Here is a 21,121-nt window from a genome sequence, read left to right as displayed (position 1 = left end):
CCACCTTCCCTCGTAGGCAACAGCTGGCCATTGGAGCTCCTCAGGTTAGCCGTGCGTGGACGGGGTACCTACAGACAGAAGAACCACTGTTCCTTCTGGTCTGCAGATTGGAAACCCCCAAGCTCAATACCCTTCCCCATCCAGTTTTGGTTTTGGTTTTGGTTTTGGTTTTGGTTTGTTTGTTTGTTTCTTTGTTTGGGTTTGTCCTAAAGTCCACTCACTATGCTGGCCTATAAGTTTACCCTTAGTAGAGGGAGACTTGTAATCACATCTGCAGGCAATGTCTTGCTGGTGTCCTATTGGCAGAGACTGAAGCAGCAGCCCCAGCAGAGAACAGGGAAGGTGTGCGACAGACAGCAGGGGTGTTTCAACTGTGGCGGTGCTTTTGAGCTTAAGGTCGACCTAGAATTTTCTCTCTAGGCCCAAGAAGAAAAACATATGCTGGGAAATTGTGCGAAGCATAAGAGTCACGGTGGAATTGGGTTTGAAATGTTCAGCCTCGTCACACCATGAGCTCAATCTCCAGGCACATTGTGGCCTAGAATTCTCTGAAGTCCTTAGAGACGCCTTAACACCACTTAAAATTAGATGTGTTCACATTGGGCTTGTGGCCACCCCATGCTGCACACTGTAAACCATTATTTTCTGTTCTTAGCTGAGTTCAACTGCTCTTACAGACCAATAGCTCTATATTCTTTTCAGAATGACTCTATTGCGCTTCTGTTTCTTTGGAAGGGACTTTTGTTTTCTTCAATGCTGTGAAGTGTGAAGTCTACATAATTTGCTAAATGCATCATGTTTACATATGCATAAGCCAGTTACCTCCAAATCACCATCTCCTGCCTGCACTAGTGGCTGGGTGCTTAAAGAAAATGAAGCTTAATTTTCTGTAAGCAGCATTCCATGGTTTCCAAATAAGCTCACGGAGACACAGATAAATGAAATTAGTTAGTGGTAACTATCCAGACAAGAGTGAGAAGCCAGTGGTGAAACTAGCCAGGTGCATGTGATCCTTCTAGCATCCCTCTATCACAATATACAAAGTAACATGAAAATGAGATGCCAGGGATGCCCTGCTGCTGTAGGCTGAGGTGTTAGCAGTTGGGTTAGTGCCTATATGTAAGCCCATGGGCCCCATTTCAGCCTGTGGACCCTTGAACTCCTAGCTTCCGGGCTTCCTCATAATTCCTTTGTTTGGGCAAAGGATTCCCCATGGTATCTGTGGTGGAAGAATCAGGCCATCCTTCCCATAAGCATTCGGTCCTGGGTTGAAATGCCAGCCTTGGCCTTTATGTGTATGTTGGGGGGTGTGGAGATAAGAATGGGCAGCCTCTAACCTATGTAGGCCATGGTATTCTCAAATGTGAAGTGGAGAGTAGGATCACCTTCCCAGGCATCCTGGGCTACAGTGAAACAGTGTGTGTTTCTGGGTACAGTCGCCTTAATTAAGTCAGGCACATATGTGTTTCTCTCTCCCTCTTGCCCCCAATGAAACACGATCTTCTGTTGGCTGGAAGTTATTTGTCTCTGTGATAGTTATGACTCACCCCTGCATCCATCCTCAGTGGCACACTTTTTTATTTGACCTGTTCACCATGTTTATTCTTGGTATTTTTAGGTGGGTGATGGGGGCAGTGTTTTCACTTAGCTCCAAGGATTCGCATTATCTTCTCTGTGCCTTCTCCAAACATGTATCAGTGTCTGCTTATAACCAGACACTCTGCCAGGATAGTTACATGTGGGACTGTGGCAGAATCCTTGCCACATCGGCTCTCAGAGTCCAGAAGGGATGACAGGTTGTGGCATAGCACAGAAAAGCGGAACTGGAAGTTTGAGGCCTTGGGGACACCCCAGGAGGGGGCAGTCGAATCCTCCTGGAAGGTGGAGAGAAGACTCGACAGACGAACAAATACTTGAACTGAACCTTGGTTCTCCAGGAAGGAGCATTTTGAGAGAGAAAGTGGCTCAAGTCTTCATCGTTAAAATTCTACCAACTCAGTACAGGGAAAACGTTCTCCTTTTACAAACAAGGAGAGGGGACACTGAGCACCGGGCAAGGGCTGTGTCTTAATCGTCTCTGCATCCCCCAGAGTGTCTGACTCAGGGAGTGCTGGAATTGAATTTCGGCCTATCCAAGGTCACAGGGCAGGATGGAGAACAGCGCACAGATTGTATTGATTAAAAAAAAAAAAAAGTATTGGGGAGTATTTTTCCCCCTTGGGATTAAAAAGAAAAATGTTATTAGCATGTGGAATTAGAACTGATGAATCAGTGCAAACTGTCCCGAGTTACACAGTTCAAGGGTCTCTGGTGCTCATTCCACTGGAGCTTTTTGCCACCTCAGAGCCTCCCCCGCCCCCCCCCCACTGCATTTGTTCATTCATTTGTTCTTCCAGTCAACAAACCTCAATTGGACACTTGCGTGATTTTGGCCTTGAGCTCAGTGCCAAGGAGGTGCAGGGTCCCTGCATTCAGGGAGCATACAGCTTAGTGGGGGAGACACACAAGGAAACAGACTTAAATTTTTCAAGGAGGTGTATATTCACATCACAACCAAAGAGTATTACGAGGAGCGCAGGAATTCTCCCTCCTGTTCCTGGCTGCTGTCTGTCCAGCTCCTACTCCCCATAAAGCAGAGGCCATTCTTATTTAGTTTATTGTACATCCTTAAAGAGTTCCTTGCATCTCAAAGTAAACACTGGTTCAGATTCTTAGGGTCCCTTTTTAACACAGATAGTGGAGTTTTGATACACTTTGCTTTTTTAACTTAATGTATCTTGGAGATCCTTGCATATTATACAGATAGCTGTTAAGAGTTTTCCATCGGGTAGATGTACTATCATTGATATAAGCATGGACATCTCAATTACTTCTAGCCTTTTGCCATTGGAAATAATGCTGTAATGGATAGCTGTATACATGTTACTTCAAACACGCATATGTGCATACTTGTAGATTATAGTCTCAAAGTGGAATTTTGGGGTCAAAACGTAGGTAGCAATCTTTCTGAATCACTTTGTCATTGCTACAGGCCTCCTGTAATCTGTATGGAGTTGGGTTTTTCTCTGTGACTCTGTAAAAAATAAAATCTTATTCTCTGAAGAGCTGAATTTAAGCCATTTAGATTTATTGATATAAAAAAATTATGTTTGGTTCTACCACCTCTGTTATTTCTGATTCTGTTTTCCTTTATTTTTTTTTTCCTCACTGTGTGTACTATTTTCTGTGTGTGGACGGAGGGCATGTGTATAATTCTTCTGATACTCAGGGATGTTACCACTTTAAATGGCAGTAAAATTAATAGGATTCTTCATCTTTCTTTCCCATTTTCACTTCACCTCCCTTTCTTCTATCACTTGATAATAGTTAATATAATTTTCCTCTAAAAGTTTCCCTTTGTTCTATAAAATATAGTCACTCTTTTGTTACTTAATTTGTCATTTTTTGATGTTTAAAAAAAATTTTAATGTTTATTTTTGAGAGAGAAAGAGAGAGACAGAGTGCAAGCAGGGGAGGGGCAGAGACAGAGAGAGAACAGAATCTGAAGCAGGCTCCAGGCTCTGAGCTGTCAGCACAGAGCCCAACGCGGGGCTCGAACCCACGGACCGTGAGATCATGACCTAAGCCGAAGTCAGACGCTTAACCGACTGAGCCATGCAGGCGCCCCCGTTTTTTGATGCTTTTATCTGATCCCCGAACTACTGTATATGAGGCAATCAGCACAGTAGCCATACAGTGCATCTTTTTCCCTTCCTCTTTTTTTTTCTTTTTTGCACTCTCATCTCTCACCCTAATCTCCTCCACCTTTGTTCATTCATAAATAATTGCATTTCCCAAGTCCTCTCCATAGTTGACCACAGTGAGTCCTCCAGTAGCTCCTATGGACGACTCATGGAAACCATTCTCCCCAAGTCACTGTATGCTCAAAACCAGTTTTCTGTAGCATTTATTCTTAGCTCATGGGGATACAAAAGTTTTGGTTCAACTTTTTCCTGACTTTCTTCTAGATGTTGCTCCACTAGATTCTGACTTGGAATATTGCTATTTGAGATCTGAGGGCAGATTTATTTTTTTTTTCTCTCTCATGTGTTCCATGGATATCTTCTCTGCTATTGGATCAATATTTATTTTTAAAATCCAGTAACTTCATTAGAAAAAATCCTAGCACTGGCCATTCCAGGTTTTTTTTTTTTTTCTGGCTAATGCTGTGCCTTTTCAATATGTAGGTTCATCTCTTGTTTTATTTCAGAAATGGTTTAACAAATTCTATTTTAAATATATGCCCTGTTGCATTGTTTTCTCCTGTTTCTTCAAAGGCTTCCATCATGCACATGTAGGCATTCCTTTGCCTCTTCTCTGTAACTGTCATTTGCTCTCTAATCCTCCGTGGATTTTTGTTTTTGTTTTTTATATGTAAGTTTATTTATTTTGACAGAGAAAGAGAGAGGGAGGGAGAGGGAGGGGCAGAGAGAGTGAGGGAGAGACAGGATCCCAAGAAGACCCTATGCCATCAGCACAGAGCTGGATGCGAGGCTGGATCCCACGAACCATGAGATCATGACCTGAGCTAAAAATCAAGAGTCAGATGCTCAACTGATTGAGCCACCCAGGTGTCTTTACTCTCTAATGCTTTATAATTCCTTCTTTCTTTCCTTTTCATGTTGTTCTCTCCTGTCATTTCTGACATCCTTCTCTCTCACTGAGTTTTCCAGTTTCTGCATTCCTTTGTGCATTTTTCAGTGTGCCTTCATTTTTATGATTTTCTTTTTCTTTTTTCTTTTTGCTGGGGATCTAAATGCTCACATGCCATTTCCTCCAGGGTCTCTTCATCTCTTCTCTGATTTCTTGTATACTGTTTTATTTTCTTTCTTCACAAAGGTGATTGTTTCACTCTAATTCATGGTGTTATACTTGTTCTACATTTTCACCTTTTCTATTTTTTTTTTTCTGCTGAGTGTTCTGTGCCAAGTTTTACTGCTCTTTTTCTACAGCGTATGGGTGTTTGTACGGGTATGTATAAACTTGTCAGCATCTTTAAAAAAAAAAGTTATTAAAAAAATTGTTATAAGTTAGACTTGACTGGCCTGCCTATTTCACATAGAGTCCAGTAGATGGAAGGAGAGGAATCCTTCAGTCTTTGTAGACTCACAATCCAAATTTGCTTCCTAAGTCACCCATGAAAGAGGGTTTCCTGCTAAAATGGCTGCTCTGTGTATTCTGTCCTGTTTCTATGGAACAGCTCTGTTTCAGTTCTCCAGTTCTCTTGTTATAACTGAAGCTGCACTTTGGAATGAGCCTCTTGCCTACAGGAAGAACAATTTTGCCGGCATTTTCTGAGACCTGCTGCCCTTGGCCATTTTCCTCTTTTTCTGCTTTCTTGTTGTTTTTTCTTCCTGTGCAACTTCTGCTTGATCTGTGCCCTGTCCTTTCCTTTCAGTCCCTTAGTCCTTGCTTGACAAGAAATACTGGTCTCTGACTTCAGGAGGAGCCCTTTGCCTATCATAAACACGTTTTTGATTTTTTTAATTGGCTTTGGACATTTTACTTCCCTGCAGGTGGCTTCTGCTATATTGTTCAAAGCTAGGGATTATGTATCTGTTTTGCAGTTTAACTAAAAATGGACTTTACGATTTTATTCTGCTTATATTGTTGATTATATGATATTTAGGAGGGGAAGAGGGAAATTTCCAGCTATGTCACACTGCCTTGGTAGATACTAGGTTTCTAAACAGACAGTTTGGACCAAAGATAGTAGTGTTTCTAGCAGTAAAATAGTAGCTACCATTTCATCTTTATGCCAGGCACAAGGTCCTCTCTGAGCCCACGGTGTTCCCATGAGGCTTGGATACCATTTTCTTTTCTTGCTGGGTCACTATACCCATTCATGCCCCCAGGCTTCCAGAGTGGAAATAAACTTAGAGTTAGTTATACGAGCGAAAGGGTGAAAAGAATAGTGAGTGAAACACCGCACCTGGCAGGGTTTGGAATTGCTGAAGATACCCTTTATGGTTTCAGCAGGCACTTCTTCGTCAGACCCTGCTTCACTATCCCAATCTTCTGTCAGTTTGTCCACTAGAAGCATGGAAGTGAAGATGCCAGGCCATGCATGCTCCAGGCATACTCAGGACCATCCCATTCTGGCCTCAGTCCCAGTTGGGAGTTTTTGATCCCAGCTCCAAAGTCTACCCTCTTACTCAAGATGACAATAGCCCCGGAGGCACTGTTGCACCTTTGTCACAAGAAGGGTGTGGCGCTTCCTTCCATCCCATTAGTCCATATACCCATGTCACCATCCACTCTGGTCCAGGAGAGGCAGCAGTGTTGAGAGGAAAGGAACTAATTGGATATTGCGTTTCTCTGCCTTTGGCTCATATCTACTCCTGGTCCCCTACCTAGTCATGAATAAAAGTGTGCCCGTGACCTCCTGTCACCCCCAAGCTAAAAAGGCAATCTCAGGTTCTGTACACATCCTAGACCATCAGGATCAGATAGATCTCTGGTCCCAAGCTTGGCATTCATGGTCCTGTACCCATCTTTTGTGGCTTCCTGAACCATTAAATAACAATATAAGTTGATCTCACCTTTAAGGGTAAAAACATACATGTGTACGTATTGGTGCTTTAAGTGTTGAAAAACACAGAAACTTAAATTCTATTTAATACTGCCCAGATTTGGATGTTGAAATTGAGTGGGTTGAACTGGGTACAAATTACCAACTATGAATGGCAATTCATATTTTTTTTAATGTTTATTTCTCAGAGAGAGAGAGAGAGAGAGAGAAAGAGTGTGAGTGGGGAAGGGGCAGAGAGAGAGGGAGACACAGAACCTGAAGTAGGCTCCAGGCTCCAAGCTGTCAGCACACACCCCGATGTGGGGCTCGAACTCATGGACTGTGAGATCATGACCTGAGCCTAAGTCAGATGCTTAACCAAGTGAGCCATCCAGGAGCCCCAAAATGGAGATTCATCTGATATGTACTCAAAAGATAAGTCTTCTGTCACTAAAACCTCCTGCAGATATAGGCTTACGTATCACTCCTGGCATTGTCAGTGCTACCTGGTCAGAAGACGGTCCTTGAAAGGTATATAAGCATTTATATAATCTCTAATATATTGGAATATCATTAGACAGATACATGGAGCATTTTACATATATATGCATTTATGTAAGCGTTTATACATGTTTGATTTTTTATATGTTTATGAATGAGAATTAGATCTAATCATGCTAAAATTGGTGTGTTTAATCCAAGCAGCGTTAATCTTAAATTAGTTTAAGAAAAAGTCGCATCATTCATATTGGCTTCCTCATTATTTCGAAGACCTGCCTGGACTGTCTTCCCCTTATCTAAGTGCTCCCTGCACGTCATCTCAGCTAGAGCCCTGCCTCCTTTTGGAAGCCTTCCCAGACTGTCATCGGCCGCCTGAGCTTAGAGATTAAGAAAATGCAGAGTAACTGTCTGTCTGCCTCTTGGCAGTGGGACGGCCCACACAGGGACTTCACCCAGCCCCTTTCCCAGGGCTCTGTCCACCCCGGCTCCTCCCAGGAGTTGGGGTTGAGCCTGTATCCCACACCTTGTCCTGAAGCATCTGCCATTGCTGATTTTAGGTGAGAAGGGCAGTTGTCATTTCTGGCATTTAGTCTTTATTAGTCGAGGACCATGAAGCCCTTCAGTCAAATTGCCGGTTATGATGCTGTTTTTTCTACAGCACCACTAATCTTTTTGAGATTTGTAGGGAAATACCTACCCAGTGTCTGGGAAACACAATTGAAGCCATGGTTGGCATTTCCAACCAAGATTTTGTACATCCACTTTTTTTTTTTTTTTTTTTTTTTTTTTTTTTTTTTTACCGCGGAGTGGTGGAAAAGGCTGTGGATTTTATCGGAAGCTTTAAAAGCTTATTTCATCTAGCTAACCTCCCTGCTCTAGATTATTCAGCGGGAAAAAGTAAGTGTTACTCTGCTAATGCACATTTACAAATGTTGTGTAAATTCTAAATGTATTTCTTTTTCCACATGAAGGATTATCATTCGAATCAAAGGGAACATTAAAGTCTCCTCAAATCAGGTTACTAAGAATAGTCATAATGGGGTTAATAGGGATATTTATCCATCTATGCTTGTAGGCTCTACCATTAATTAGTTTAACTCATTTTCCTTCAAGTTTAATGTCAGTATTTTAAGCTCTTTCAAAGATTGCTTTTTAAGGACTTTATTAGCGAGCTCCTGAATAATGGGGCCCTAATTCCTTTGCTCAGGCCTGTTGTTTACAGAAAATGGTGCATTCTCCCAGCATAAGAGAACACGCATCTGTACTGATGTTTTAGGCCCTGAAGAGTAAAACCTGGATTTACATATAACAACACAATTTAATCTGAGCACGCTCAAATCTCTCTGCGATGATCTCCAGTGAGAAATGGAGATTCACCTTGTATAAGCTTGGAAAATTCCCCTCAGGAAACTTCAGTCGTGTTTCCAGTCACGAAAGCCGCTTACGGCTGGGAGCTTATTCTCTGTTACCTCCCAGTGGTGAACACTACCAGCTCCAGAAGTTTCTCAGAGGGCAAGATGGTGGTGACTGCCTCTTGGGTTTGGAAAACTTCACTTCACAGCAAATCCTTACCACAACCCGGTGAGGCTGATACTCTCAGTATCCCTGTTTTATGTATGGAAGAAAAAAAGTTTCAAGAAGAGCATGGACTTAGGTGGAGAACAGCAGCTCACACACTCGAAGCTGGCATTCAGACCCAAGGCTGTCAGGCCCACAAGCCTGGGCTCTCAGCCACAGCACCAGCCGTCTGTTCCCTGTTCATGTGCCTGGGAGGGAGTGTGGTCCTGCCATGCACTCAGCTGCTTGATCCTAATCTTGTGGAAGGGGCCCTGCGCCTGCGGGGAGGACTGGGTGGAAGGACAGGTGCACGCACCTGGGGCTATGGTATGAGAGCAGATCAAGTGAATTTCCAGAGGCTCTGAACTGACAGCACAGGGTCAGACGCAGGGCTCAAACTCACGAACTGCGAGATCATGACCTGAGCCGAGGTCAGACACTCAACCGACTGAGCCACCCAGATGCCCCAAGAGATGTGGATTTGAATCTCTCTTTAGCCATTTAACTGGCTAGCTTCACTTGGTCATTTCAGATGCAAATACGGCATGTGTGATCTTGATTTCCCTACCTTCCCTCTGGTGGATCACTGTGTCACGCTGTGTCCACAAACACAAACGGTATCCGAGCCACCCGCTGCCGAGATGCTGGGCACTTGAGTGCATTCCCATGCAGTCCTCCCATAATCCTATGAGCTCCTTCTCCATATGCACATGAGGAAGCTGAAGAGTGGGAAAGTCACCTGCCCAGCCTCAGCCAGGATGGCAGTGCAGGCCTCCGAGCTCAGCTCCATCTTTCTGCGGAGCCTAGTTACGCCCTCTTGCTGCCCCAGGATCCCCTTAACCAGGATGTGGTTACTGCTTCTGAAACCCTGCTAAGCAGAATCAACCCTCACCTCTTTGAGTTCCAGTTTAGTAGGGTCCATGGTCACAGGGGACTGTAGCCTTGCTCGGTCTCACACTCTCTCAAGCTCCTGTGAAGTATAGCCCCCGTCCGCTCCATTCCCACACACCTGCCCTGTTGGAAAAGTGAATAAAGTACTGCTCCAAAGATGGCCCACGGGACTAAAACACGCTCTGGTCTCTAACTTGGAGACCCCTCCTCCGGGTGCTTCTTCCTTCGTTTGCTGCGTGCGCGAAAACCCCCACAGATACGGAGGCTGACAACTGTAAGTTACCCTCCCCACTTGCATTTGGCGCTCAGATCTTTGGAGAAACGGTCTCCTCTGAGCCCGCCCGTGGTAAATAAATCTCTGATCCACCAAGATCTCCGAGTGCCGCTTGGTTTTTCCGCCAGCATTCCAGCCTGGTTCCATAACAGCCCTACTCTGGGGCACTTGCCGTGCGCTGTGTGCGCCAACAGCACGGGGGCCCAGGTCCCTACCGGGAAAAGGAGCCTGCGTGTACTTGAGGGTGGCATCGAGCCTACGTGTTCCTGAGCGGCTTGGGAAGGCATCCTGGTGTTTGTTCCAGCCTGGACTCTGCTCATCCCCTCATCTCTGCCCTAAAAACGGCTCAGCTGGACTTTTTGCAGGAGATGCTAATTGCACGCACTCTGAGTGCATTGATCCAGTGTTGCTCTGATTAAGTAATTAAGCACAACAGCACCTAGGAGGGCTGAAGAAGATTGCTTTCACAAGTCTCGGTTTCTGAGAGGCCTCCCGGCCTGCTCCAGAGAGAGCTCCGGTCTGGCCCAACTCTTTAATTACCTTCAGAGGCACTAAAGTTTAAATTAAATTCTAACTGTTTTCATATTAACTTCTTCCGGAACCCTGAGCTAAGCACTGGTAAGGCTAGAGGGGCAGAACGCAGTGGCTTCATGTGACAGGTGGGGTGTTTTCTTCCTCGGCTCTTTAGCTGAAGGATTTCATGAGTTACACGAGTTTACCAGTAATTGGTGCCCTAGCAGAGGTTTACAGATCGCCTACAAGGCTTGTGTGTCAGCTTTGCCATTTTCAAATATCCACAACTGAGTGTTCAAATGTGGCTTCAGTTAGGATTTTAACATCCACACACACACACACACTCCTGCTCACTCTATTAGATATTAACACTACAGCTCTGAATGCAGAATTTCTGTCCCCACCTCCACTTTTTATATCACTCCAAATATTTTTTTTTATCCCTCTGATTATTTCCTTGCCTTCTGGTTTTCTGTGTAATCCTCTGAGAGGCCTTTCTAGAGTGTCCTTCAGCCACCAAAGTCATCAGTAAGCTGAGACCAGCTCGGAACACCAGTTACCACCTTGGGGAACCCTTTCCCAAGAAGCTTGGATTGCCTGGCTTCTGTCTCCCCACTTCCAAAACCAGCACCTGTTTGAAACTTCCTCACCCCTCCTTTCTAGGCCTTGGCTTTGTCTGAAGGAGACAAGGACTGTGGTGTGATGGTGGCCTGGGGGCAGGCAGGACCCATTGACTGATACTCAAGAAGCACCCCTTTCTCTCCTTCAGTAGCTGTTTCCCCGGGCTCACTGCCCCACGAGCAAATACTAATAAATGAAAGCACCCCTCCCTTCCTCCCTCAAAACGTCACTAGCGCTGCAGTAATCCTGTTAACACCATCTCTGCCCTATAGTATTTAGGTACTGGTACCTCCTTCCCGCCCCTGTCAGCCGGGTCACTCATGATGTACTACTGCTTTACGTGCACACTGTTGCAGTCAAATCCAGTCTAGCTCGAGGCCCCTTAAAGCTCCAGGCCTTGGGTGGAGAGAGGAGAGGGCGCCCAGGTGGGAAAAGTGATCACATTTTCTTCCCTGGGCTATATACCTTCCACGGCGGCTGCATGTGCCTTATTTACACTTGCTTATTGCATTTTGTTCATATTTTCCAAGGAGACAGGACAAGTCCACTGGGAGACCACTAAATTACCTGGGCCCTTCTCTGCCTGAGCGCTGGGCTTTCCTGGGGGACAAAGCTGTCTTTTTGTACACACTGGAGTAATGTGCAATGGCACTCTACTTTTCTCTAATGAAGCCCCAGCGGCCGCACATGTGATCCCCGCTCCTGGGAGCCTAACAGGAAGGCAGCAGGCTGTGTGTTCCTTCCGTAGGACCACTGTTCTCATGCCAGAGCTAATGAAAGCAGAGCCTGATTTCATCCCTCTAATACTCAGCCAGCTGCTTCACCTGCATCATTGGCAGAACTTCCTGTACCTGTGAAGGCCTGATGTTTGGATTTTTTTTCCAACTCAGAAAATGGACCAAGTCTATTAATTGCCCCAGTTACTGCTGGCTCCCCTCAAGCCCAGTTAATGCAAGGAGCCAGTCCAGCACCCAGGGCAGCCCAGCAAGAAAACAGCCTGGATCTAAATCCTGTCTCTGTCACTTGATAGCTGTGAGACTTAAGGAGCTTGTAACCAGTGTATTCATGTTTTCCTGTTTTGTTTTTTTTTTTTAATACATATATTTTGAAAAACTATGTATCCATCCTTGGTAAGGGCTGAGAATATAGACACAGAGAAGTCAAACCAAACCCTCGGTTATGGAGCTTTTCTATGCGGGAGAAGGCAGATATATATTGCACGTCGAACCTTCTTAATTTGTACCAAGCCACCTACAAAATAAGTGAAGGAGAGGTATTATTTTTTATATCACAAGCATCTCCTCAGGCTTCAACAAAAACATAAGGATAAAATTATAACACATTATGCAGCCAGTTGGGATACGGGAAGAGGAATCTACATTTGTTAAGTCCCTGCTCTACTCCAGTAGCTGTGAGCTATGTTTTACTGATACTCTCTCATTCCCTGCAGTAATGCTATGAGCTGAGCTTTATTATGCCATTTTGCAGATGGATAAATGGAAGTTTGCAAAAGGCAACAAGAGGGGTTATTACGCTTGGTTAGTTAGTATGTTATCAACAGCATTCTTTATGCCAGGAATGGGCTGCCTAAGATGCTGGCCCCCCTGAGGTGAGCCACGCCCCGGGCGCTGCTCCCACCTAGAGGGGAAGGTGGACAGTGAACGAGAGGTAATGGTGCTGGAAGCACACAGAAGGGAAACCCCCCTCTTGTGAGGCTTAGGGAAGTCCTTGAAGAGGAAACACATTAAAAGCAGAGATCCTAGAAATTTGCATATTAGCAAGACACCGAGGAGGGGTGCCCCAGGTGGAGCTGCTTCTGCAAAGGACAGGGCAGAGCAGGGAGCCCCGAGGAGAAGAGGGAGACCAGAGGCAGGGCAGGGCACTGCGATCGAAGCACAGGTCACATTATGGATTTGGACTTGCCTGCAGAGTGATTAAGAGGCTCTGAAGGAGCTAACTAAGCAGGAAAGTGACGTCACTTTAGAAAGAGAGTGCTTTGACTGCTGGATGGAGAAGGGAGAGTGGGGGGAAAGACAGGAAACCAATTAGGATCCTGATCCAGCCTCCTTGGTGCGCGTAGCGGTGGTGATAAGGACTGGAATGAAGGCAGTGGAGCCAGCAAGAAGCAAGAAACTTTTTTTTTAGGGATCCCAGGATAATTCCCAGGTGTGTGCCCTGAGGATGCGAGTGCCTGGTGGTGCCATTCTCTGACCACAGGAGGAGGCGAGGATGCTGCCTGTGCCCCAGCCATGCTGGAGCAGATTGAGGGCCTGTCAAAAACATGGGGAGTGGGGCACCTGGGTGGCTCAGTCGGTTAAGCGTCCGACTTCGGCTCAGGTCATGATCTCGTGGTCTGTGAGTTCGAGCCCCGTGTCGGGCTCTGGGCTGATGGCTCAGAGCCTGGAGCCTGCTTCCGATTCTGTGTCTCCCTCTCTCTCTGCCCCTCCCCCGTTCATGCTCTGTCTCTCTCTGTCTCAAAAATAAATAAACGTTAAAAAAATTAAAAAAAACAAACAAAAACATGGGGAGTAACCTGTGGAAACAAGAAGAGACACTTGGGAGAATGAGGGTAGTTCAAAGTGAGCTGAAGCCCCAGTGCAGGGCAGGAGGGAAGCGAAGGGAAGGGAGGGGACGTGAAGAGGAGTGGCTGGCCTCACTCACTCAGGAAGGTAACCCAGGGACAAGGGGGATCAGGTCTTAGCCTGCATGAGTGAACCAAGTCCTCTGGGGATTCTAATGCTCCTGGCCTGGGTATCAGGCTTCTCTGACCAGGAGGAGAGGAGAGCTCAGACCCCCTCTTAAGAAAGCACAAGGAGTGGTCCACCTCAGGGCACCATGTGAGAATGGCAGGTGGACGTGGTTTTATCAAGGTTTTCTCTCCCCCAAAACTAATTTTCCCCAGAAAGGAATGGAGCGTGTGGGAGGTGCCCTTTAAGCCTCCACTTCTGAAAGCATCAATCCTCAGTTCATACCTTTATCAGGGGCTACAACAGGCCCCTTAAAAGGCGAGCATTCCCTACCCCCCATTGCTGGCATGTCTTTTTTGGCTAGAATACCCAATTTGAACAAACAGCTCTCTGCAGGCTGTCATCTTTATTTTTTTCTTTGGGATGTATCTAGCTCCAGGCCAACAGTGCCTGACTTTTTCCCCATTCGGACCATTCAGTGGAAGACACAGCGAGTGAACAGGGCCCAGTAATTGAGTGCCTCCTGTCTCCATTCTGGCTTTCTGATCTCTCTGTACCCAAGCCAGTGGCATCTTGCTTGTGCACTTCCCCGAGTGACAGATTCTCTCTTTTAAGATTCCAGCGCCTGATTCCATCCGCCATCCAGAGCCTGTGTACTTTGGAAAGCCTGTGGGAAATTCAACAGCCTTCTAAAGATATAGATTACCTGCACATCTGTCAGGGTTTAGTTAAACATGACTAACTAATTTATCCTGCAGTGTGAGATGGGGATTCATTTCCTTTGCAAGTTGACTTGGCAATTTTCTCTGCTTGGAGAACGTTTAGAATAGATGGTGTGCATGGCAATTGAGAAGAAATAGATGCTATTAATTTTCCATTTTCAAATGTGAGATTGACTCTAGAGCCCACATCTCACTCCTATCAGGAAAACAGACCACATCCTCTCTCTTATGAGCTGCTTGGCATCTGAGAAGTCAGAAAGGTGAGCACCCTATCCCAACGTTCCAAGTTGGGACCCATCCACGTGTCGGTGTGAACCTGCCCTCTCCTTGCTGTGTGTGTGACTTAGTGTGAGATGCAGGCTCCTGGCTTGAGCAGGCATGGGATCTTCTTCCTCAGCCCATCTTTAAAGACCAAAGGGAAGGAGTAGAGGTAGAACATATCATGATGAACCTCCAAAAAGTTGGAAATCCCAAAGGGATAGCCAACTTCATCCATTTTATCTGGCACAGAATTGTGCTATGATGGAAACACTCTGTGTATGATCGCGTACGGCGTCCCCAGCCATGTGAGCACTTGGAATGGAGTGAGTGCAACCGAAGAACTGTCTTTTATTTATTTAAAAAATGTTTTAATGTTTATTTTTGAGAGAGACAGAGACAGAGCATGAGTGGGGGGGTGGGCAGAGAGAGAGGGAGACACAGAATCCGAAGCAGGTTCCAGGCTCTGAGCTGTCAGCACAGAGCCCAGCGTGGGGCTCAAACCCACGAATCCAAGATCATGACCTGAGCTGAAGTCAGATACTTAACTGACTGAGCCACCCTGGGCATCTTTTATTTACATAAATTAGTGTTAATATAAATAGCCACATCTGACTAATGACAACTGTATCCATTGCAAGTATCCATGTCTCCCAATTTCTTATGTGGCCAAAGCCAGTTTTGTTGAGGCACAGTTGTCGTGCTGGTTTTCTGCATGCTGCGATGTTTGCTTTAAGCTTACCTATAAACCTTCAATTTAAAAATAATAGTAGTGGTCATTAAAATCATAGCACATGCTGAACAATTGTTATGTACCATGTACTTTGCTAAGCACTTTACATACTTGGTCTAATTTATACTGACTTCATGATATCCTGGGTTTACAGGTCGGGGAGGCCTTTCCCACCTGGGGTCTGGGAAGTTTGGCTCTATTCCCCACCAAGCCCCAAATCCCAGGCTAAGGAAAAATGGGCTTTCCCGAGAGCAGACATGGATTCGAAAAATGAGGAGAGGGTCTGAATGATATTCTTCTCTTCTTTTGGAGGCAGGTGGAGGCTCTCTTTAGTGAGAGCTTGCACTGACTGAAGGCAGGACTGGAGTTATGGCGAGACAGTCTACTCATTCATCACTGCCCCATTGCCTTATGGGGGTGAGCCTGGGATATTTTCTGGGGTCTCTCTTCACTGGTAGAGTCCAGCTTTAACCTGCATCCTGTCAGCTCCACAAGATACTCAGAACTTGGCTTTGCCCTGTAATGGTGTTTAGCTTAGCTTCTGCACTGTCTGCCCCTGTAGCTTTAGAATCTGAGAAAAGTGACAGTTGTGGGGTTCGTGTCTTTGTCCCTTCTTACTGAGGGTTTGGCCCCTCAGGTCTTGAATTTCTGGTGCTCCAGATGTGAATAGCTGGTTTTTCTGCCTCTTGGAAGTGCGCCATTGCCTGGACCCTTTGTAGGGAGTCTCTATACCCAGAATTAGGGTAAAACCTGGGAGGTAGGGTAAATCAGCTCCCTTTCCCACACCATTGTTCCTCCTTCATCGATTTCTTCCCTCAAGCCTTACTTCACTCTATCAGACCTTCACAGAACCTGTACCCCACCGTCTGTCCATCCGTCCGTCCGTCCATCCATCCAGGTTTTCTTCTTGTTCTCAGAAGGAGTATTCCTTGGCCCCAGTTCGTATGCTGCACCCTAAAAGATGAGCCTGATAGTTAGAGATGGGCTGCAAGAGAAAGGACACTTGCATGGAGAAGGCATCCATCTCTCTTTAGGGGAAAGTCGGCTCAGTCTGCCAAAAGGCCAGCAAAATAGGCCACATGCACCAATCCCAACCTTGGGCTAAAACAACATTGATAGTCTGCCATTACTGGGATCTTTTAGTGTTCCAGGCAGCCTCTCACTAAGGACATTGGCTATTCCCGAGTTTTAATCTCTCTTGGCATGAATTTAGTGGAAAATGTGGTCTCTGGCAAATTGCAATAGCAAGTTTTATTGCGTTAGCAAGAAGGATCTTTTGGGGTCTTTGGAGACTGGTGAACAACTGTGAGACCATTAGCATTTGCTTTAACATCTCTGAGGCAGTCCAGATTCAGTTCTGAACAATGCTACTTCCCCGGGGAGTCTAGGCTCTCTGGCACATTCCTTACCTGTCATTGCTGTATCTTTGGCCTGTTTTCCAAGTGGGGGTAAGGAGTTGTGTTGTGGTTGGAGAGGGAGGTTTGTTTTGAGCGTGGCTTCGTGGATGGCATTGCATGTTGAGGGCAGAGAGCTAATTAGAGGAGAAAGTCCATGGATTCACTGTTTGTTCCATTTGCTTTTCTGCAGCCTGCACAGACAAGGAGTTGAGGAACCTTGCTTCCCGGCTGAAAGACTGGTTCGGAGCCCTTCATGAGGACGCCAACCGGGTCATCAAGCCCACCAGCTCTGACGCAGCCCAAGGCAGTAAGGCCAACTTTGCTCTCGCTAATTTATTTCATTTTAAATATCACATTCCCTTAGTTACTAGATAGTATTGACTTAACAGTTTTTTAGAGTAATCACAGAAACATTAAGTGAAATGTACAAAGCAACTTCAGGTATTTACTTTATTCCAAAGCATTTCCCCCTCCTCTCTGTAACATCTTATATGTTTTAAAGTTTGGCCACAAAATTATAATACTTTAAGTATAGAGATTTTGGAAAATATATTAAGTGTGTATAAAAATACAAAAATCCACCATTTTAACAACTGTTAGCATGTTGTGGCATAGACTTCTATTTATTTTCCTTGCCATAGAGAAGAAAATCTAGGTGTCTGTATATGTATATACACACACACTTCACAGGTTGTTTTATGAGCTTTTATCACTTAGCAGCATACTATGACCTCCTATGTTGTTGAGTACTATTACACTTTCTAATAGCTACATAGATTCCCAAGTTATAGATACAATTTACGTAATTAGACCTCTATTTTGGAGTGTTAACGTTGCTCCTAATGTTCAGCTATTATAAGCAACACATATGTATCACACATCTTTGATAACTTATCTTTGTGAACGTTAGACTGCATTTTGTTTTCCATAGAAACTCCCAGGCAAGGGTTCCCCCTCCCCACCAGTGAATTTGCAGAGCCTGTATTCAGAGCGTCATCATAAGCTACAGAGAAAACTCAGAATGGGTCCGCATCTTTGTACCTTGATGGACTCTCTTGCTGCCTTGAACTCAAAGGGCATTAGGGGTAGGCTTCTTCACACTGTGGCCAGTTGGCTCAGAATGTCTTCCTCAATAACACACGTGTTCCCATACGTGGAGTTTTGCAACTGTTGGGATCCAAAGCTTAATCAGCATCTGGTCTTTGGCCAAAATCAGAACGATCACCTTCATTTTTGGTTATTCTTTGCCGTTCATAGCTGTAGATACTGGTAGAGAATACTGACATAGAGGACACTTGTTTAACTAGTTTGGATCTTTTATTTTAAGGGAATGATCATTTCTGAGAAGTAAACACTGAAGTGTCCAAAGAGTGATTTCAGGTGGCTGAGTCTGTGGGAAAGAGGAAGGAAGAGTGTTTTTTTCCATTCCTGCCGGAGGCTTCCTTGAGAGTTAGTGGACAATTAATGCACAGATGGTCTAAAAGAACCTTTCCCTGGGATCCACGAGGAGCAGCTGGGCCCTTGGGCTTTCTGAATAACCTTTCAATGAAGAGCAGATTGATGTGAGGAGAACTGCTCCTTGCAGCCTCCAGTCCCAGGAGACTCCTTCTATAGACAGCTAGGGAGCTGGCAAAAGACCTGCCCTTGGCCAGAAGCAAATTGAGTCCCGGAAGAGGCTCTTAGGCTTGATGTCCTGAAGCAGTGGCAGTGAAGCGAGTCTTGAGGAACCACAAGGCTGCAAGAGGGAGAGATGTTTTTATCAGTTCAGGACTTCTGAAGAGGAAACCATGGAACCTCATAAGTCCCATATGCTTGGGGTGAACTAGAAGGGCTGCTGTCTTTCCCTCTTCATTCCTCAATACCAGGTGTGGGTATCTTTTCTCTAGTATCTTCCCAATGGCTATGGAGTGGACTTGACCCACTGTCCAACCGGTTTGGCACTTCTCTTTGGTGGTCATTCAGCAGTGAGCCCCTCTTTCCCATGTATTAAAATACTAATATCCTATAATGTTGATGCATATTACATACAATATTCTATATATAACTGTGGAGCCATTTAGTGTCAGAGTTAATGATCTTGCTTTACTCAGTAGCCCTAAGGACATCCTCATCATAGAGACTGTTCAATCATGACCTTCAAAGAAGAGGCCACATTATGTCCCCTAATGTCTCTTAAAAAGGGGGATGTTTTCTAAGACACGTTCTAAGATATCAATAGGACTAAATTTAAAAATTGACTTCTATGTCTAAAGGAGTAAACTCTGCAGTAGCTAAAGAACTTCTCTCAGTAAATACTTTTACTGAGAACTTACTATGTGCCTGCACTGGTGGAGGCTACTGAAGGGAACAAAGCAGTCTTTGCCCTCAAGGAGCTTAGCATCTAATGGATATTCACTGACAGTAAGGGGAAGCAGAGTGTTCGTGAGAGCTCAGAGGTAGGGGTGCTGTACTTACTTTACTGTTTCCTAGACAGGGAAGACCTCTTTGTAAAAAATAAGGCTTTCACAAAGGTGGGTGCATTTTGCTACATTTCATATTCTGCAGGCAGGGGTTGGTAATGCACATAGAAACCTGATGCGCAGGGAATGGGTGGCCAACGCCATCAGGATCTCAGTTGTAGTCACCGTATCACTCCCTTGCCCTGCCCGTCCTCAAGCATGGCACCCAAGCCAACTAGAGGTCCTCAGGGTAGGAGCATCACATGAAGTAGAGGCAGCCCTGGGAGAAGAGGGACAGAGAATGCAGACTCAGGGCTGGGCCACCTGTGTTTGAAGCCCAGCTCCACAATTATATGACCTTGAGCAAGTAGCTTAAGCCTTGAGCTTTTTTTCTTCCATCTGTAAAGTAGAGAGGATATACCATTTTATAGGCCTATTAGAAGGGTTGAATGAGATGCTTAAGAATAAGGTGCTTAGAGGAATACCTTAAATAACACAAAAATGAACTTTTTTCATAATTTTTCCTGGGAATGTAAGACCACTTCTAGAAATCCAGCTTATGGAATGACTTGAAATTGCATAGTGCTTTTGATTCTGACAGAAAGACCAATTTTAGATTTGGGGCATGCCTTCTCTGGGGGTTGTCTACAGTAGATTCAATATCCTGAGTGTTAAGCAAAGTGTTATTATTCTAGGGCATACAGTTTCCATTGTGGAAACAAGTAATTCTTTAAGAAAACTACCCCCCCTCCCCCAGGGAAATAAGAAAGAAATTATTGTCTGACTCAATTTGGATTCCATATCATGTATCTCTTGAGGGGACTGCAGAAAAGAAGAATAGGGAACAGAAGCAGGTACCTGGCTTGTTTTCCCATTAATGTTCAAACGGCTTGGATTTAACAGTCCTTTGGGACATAATCAGTGCTTCTGGATTGTGCTATATAGTTTCATTTCACTGCCATCATCTTTTTTTTTTGCAATAGTTTCTTTTGTTTTGGTTCTTCACATATTTTCCCCCTAAATATAAAAGTATACTTTGCAGAATTATAGGTTTTTTCTTTTCTGCACCATGTTTGTACTCTTCCTTTTGGGCATACCCTGTTTTAAGCAAGTCTAGTAAATGTAAATTCTTATTTACATCACACATAAATTAGTACGGGGGACTTGTTCCCTTTGAAACATATTTTCCTCAGATGCTGACTTCTGTTTAAGAGCATTTTTAACTATCTTATTTAAAACCCCCAAACAACAGTGTCTTCTAGTAGTGTGCCCCTGAGACCCACCCATGGAGGGAAATAGTCTCAGGGGAGGTTGTAGGTGGGGTGGGCCCTGGGCCTCTTCTTGGGATGGGAAGATCTAGGCTGGGTGGCCACTGAGATGTGCCCTTCTCTCTGCAGGATTTGACACCAGCATCCTGCCCATCTGCAAGGACTCTCTGGGCTGGATGTTTAACAAGTTAGATATGAACTATGACCTCCTTCTTGACCACTCAGAGATCAATGCCATCTACCTGGATAAGTATGAGCCCTGTATCAAACCTCTCTTCAACTCCTGTGACTCATTCAAGGATGGCAAGCTCTCCAACAATGAGTGGTGCTACTGTTTCCAGAAGCCTGGAGGTAAGGCGGGAGAGAGGCGGGGTCCCAAGTTCAGGGCAGCCACACTGGGCAAGGAAGGCCCACATATCACATACTGGGGAGAGCCCTGGGTGGAGATCAGCAGGCAGAAGAACACAAGTAGAGAGTAGAGCATTCATCTGATAATGGCAGACCCAAAGGCTCTTTTCTTCTATTTTATTTCCACTCTTCTCATGGTATATCAGAAAATTCAAGAGCATAATGGTAGAGTCCATTACTTCAGTCACTCTCTGGGATGATCTCCTGACCATATTGTGCCTCGATTTTTTCATCTGTCAAATGGGTGTCGAAACCTTTGCTATATAATTCCCAAGGTCACTGTGAGAACCTTATTGTGAGAAA

The 21,121-nt window shown here is 45.0% G+C and overlaps 1 protein-coding gene across 2 annotated transcripts in view; it reads left to right on the top strand.

The window, feature by feature from the left end:
- The window catches only part of SPOCK1 (SPARC (osteonectin), cwcv and kazal like domains proteoglycan 1), a 510,780-nt gene that overhangs the window by 478,186 nt on the left and 11,473 nt on the right, over positions 1-21,121 (top strand). For both annotated transcript variants that reach the window (XM_042984416.1, XM_042984423.1), the window contains 2 exons: positions 16,895-17,011; positions 20,540-20,761. In XM_042984416.1, the coding sequence (XP_042840350.1) occupies positions 16,895-17,011; positions 20,540-20,761 (339 nt within the window). The remainder of the gene's footprint in view (positions 1-16,894; positions 17,012-20,539; positions 20,762-21,121) is intronic.

The sequence above is a fragment of the Panthera tigris genome, chromosome A1 (assembly GCF_018350195.1).
Source record: "Panthera tigris isolate Pti1 chromosome A1, P.tigris_Pti1_mat1.1, whole genome shotgun sequence".
Taxonomy (NCBI): Eukaryota; Metazoa; Chordata; class Mammalia; order Carnivora; family Felidae; genus Panthera; species Panthera tigris.
Note: the sequence above shows the minus strand (reverse complement) of the source record. Positions and strands in the feature narration are given on the sequence as shown.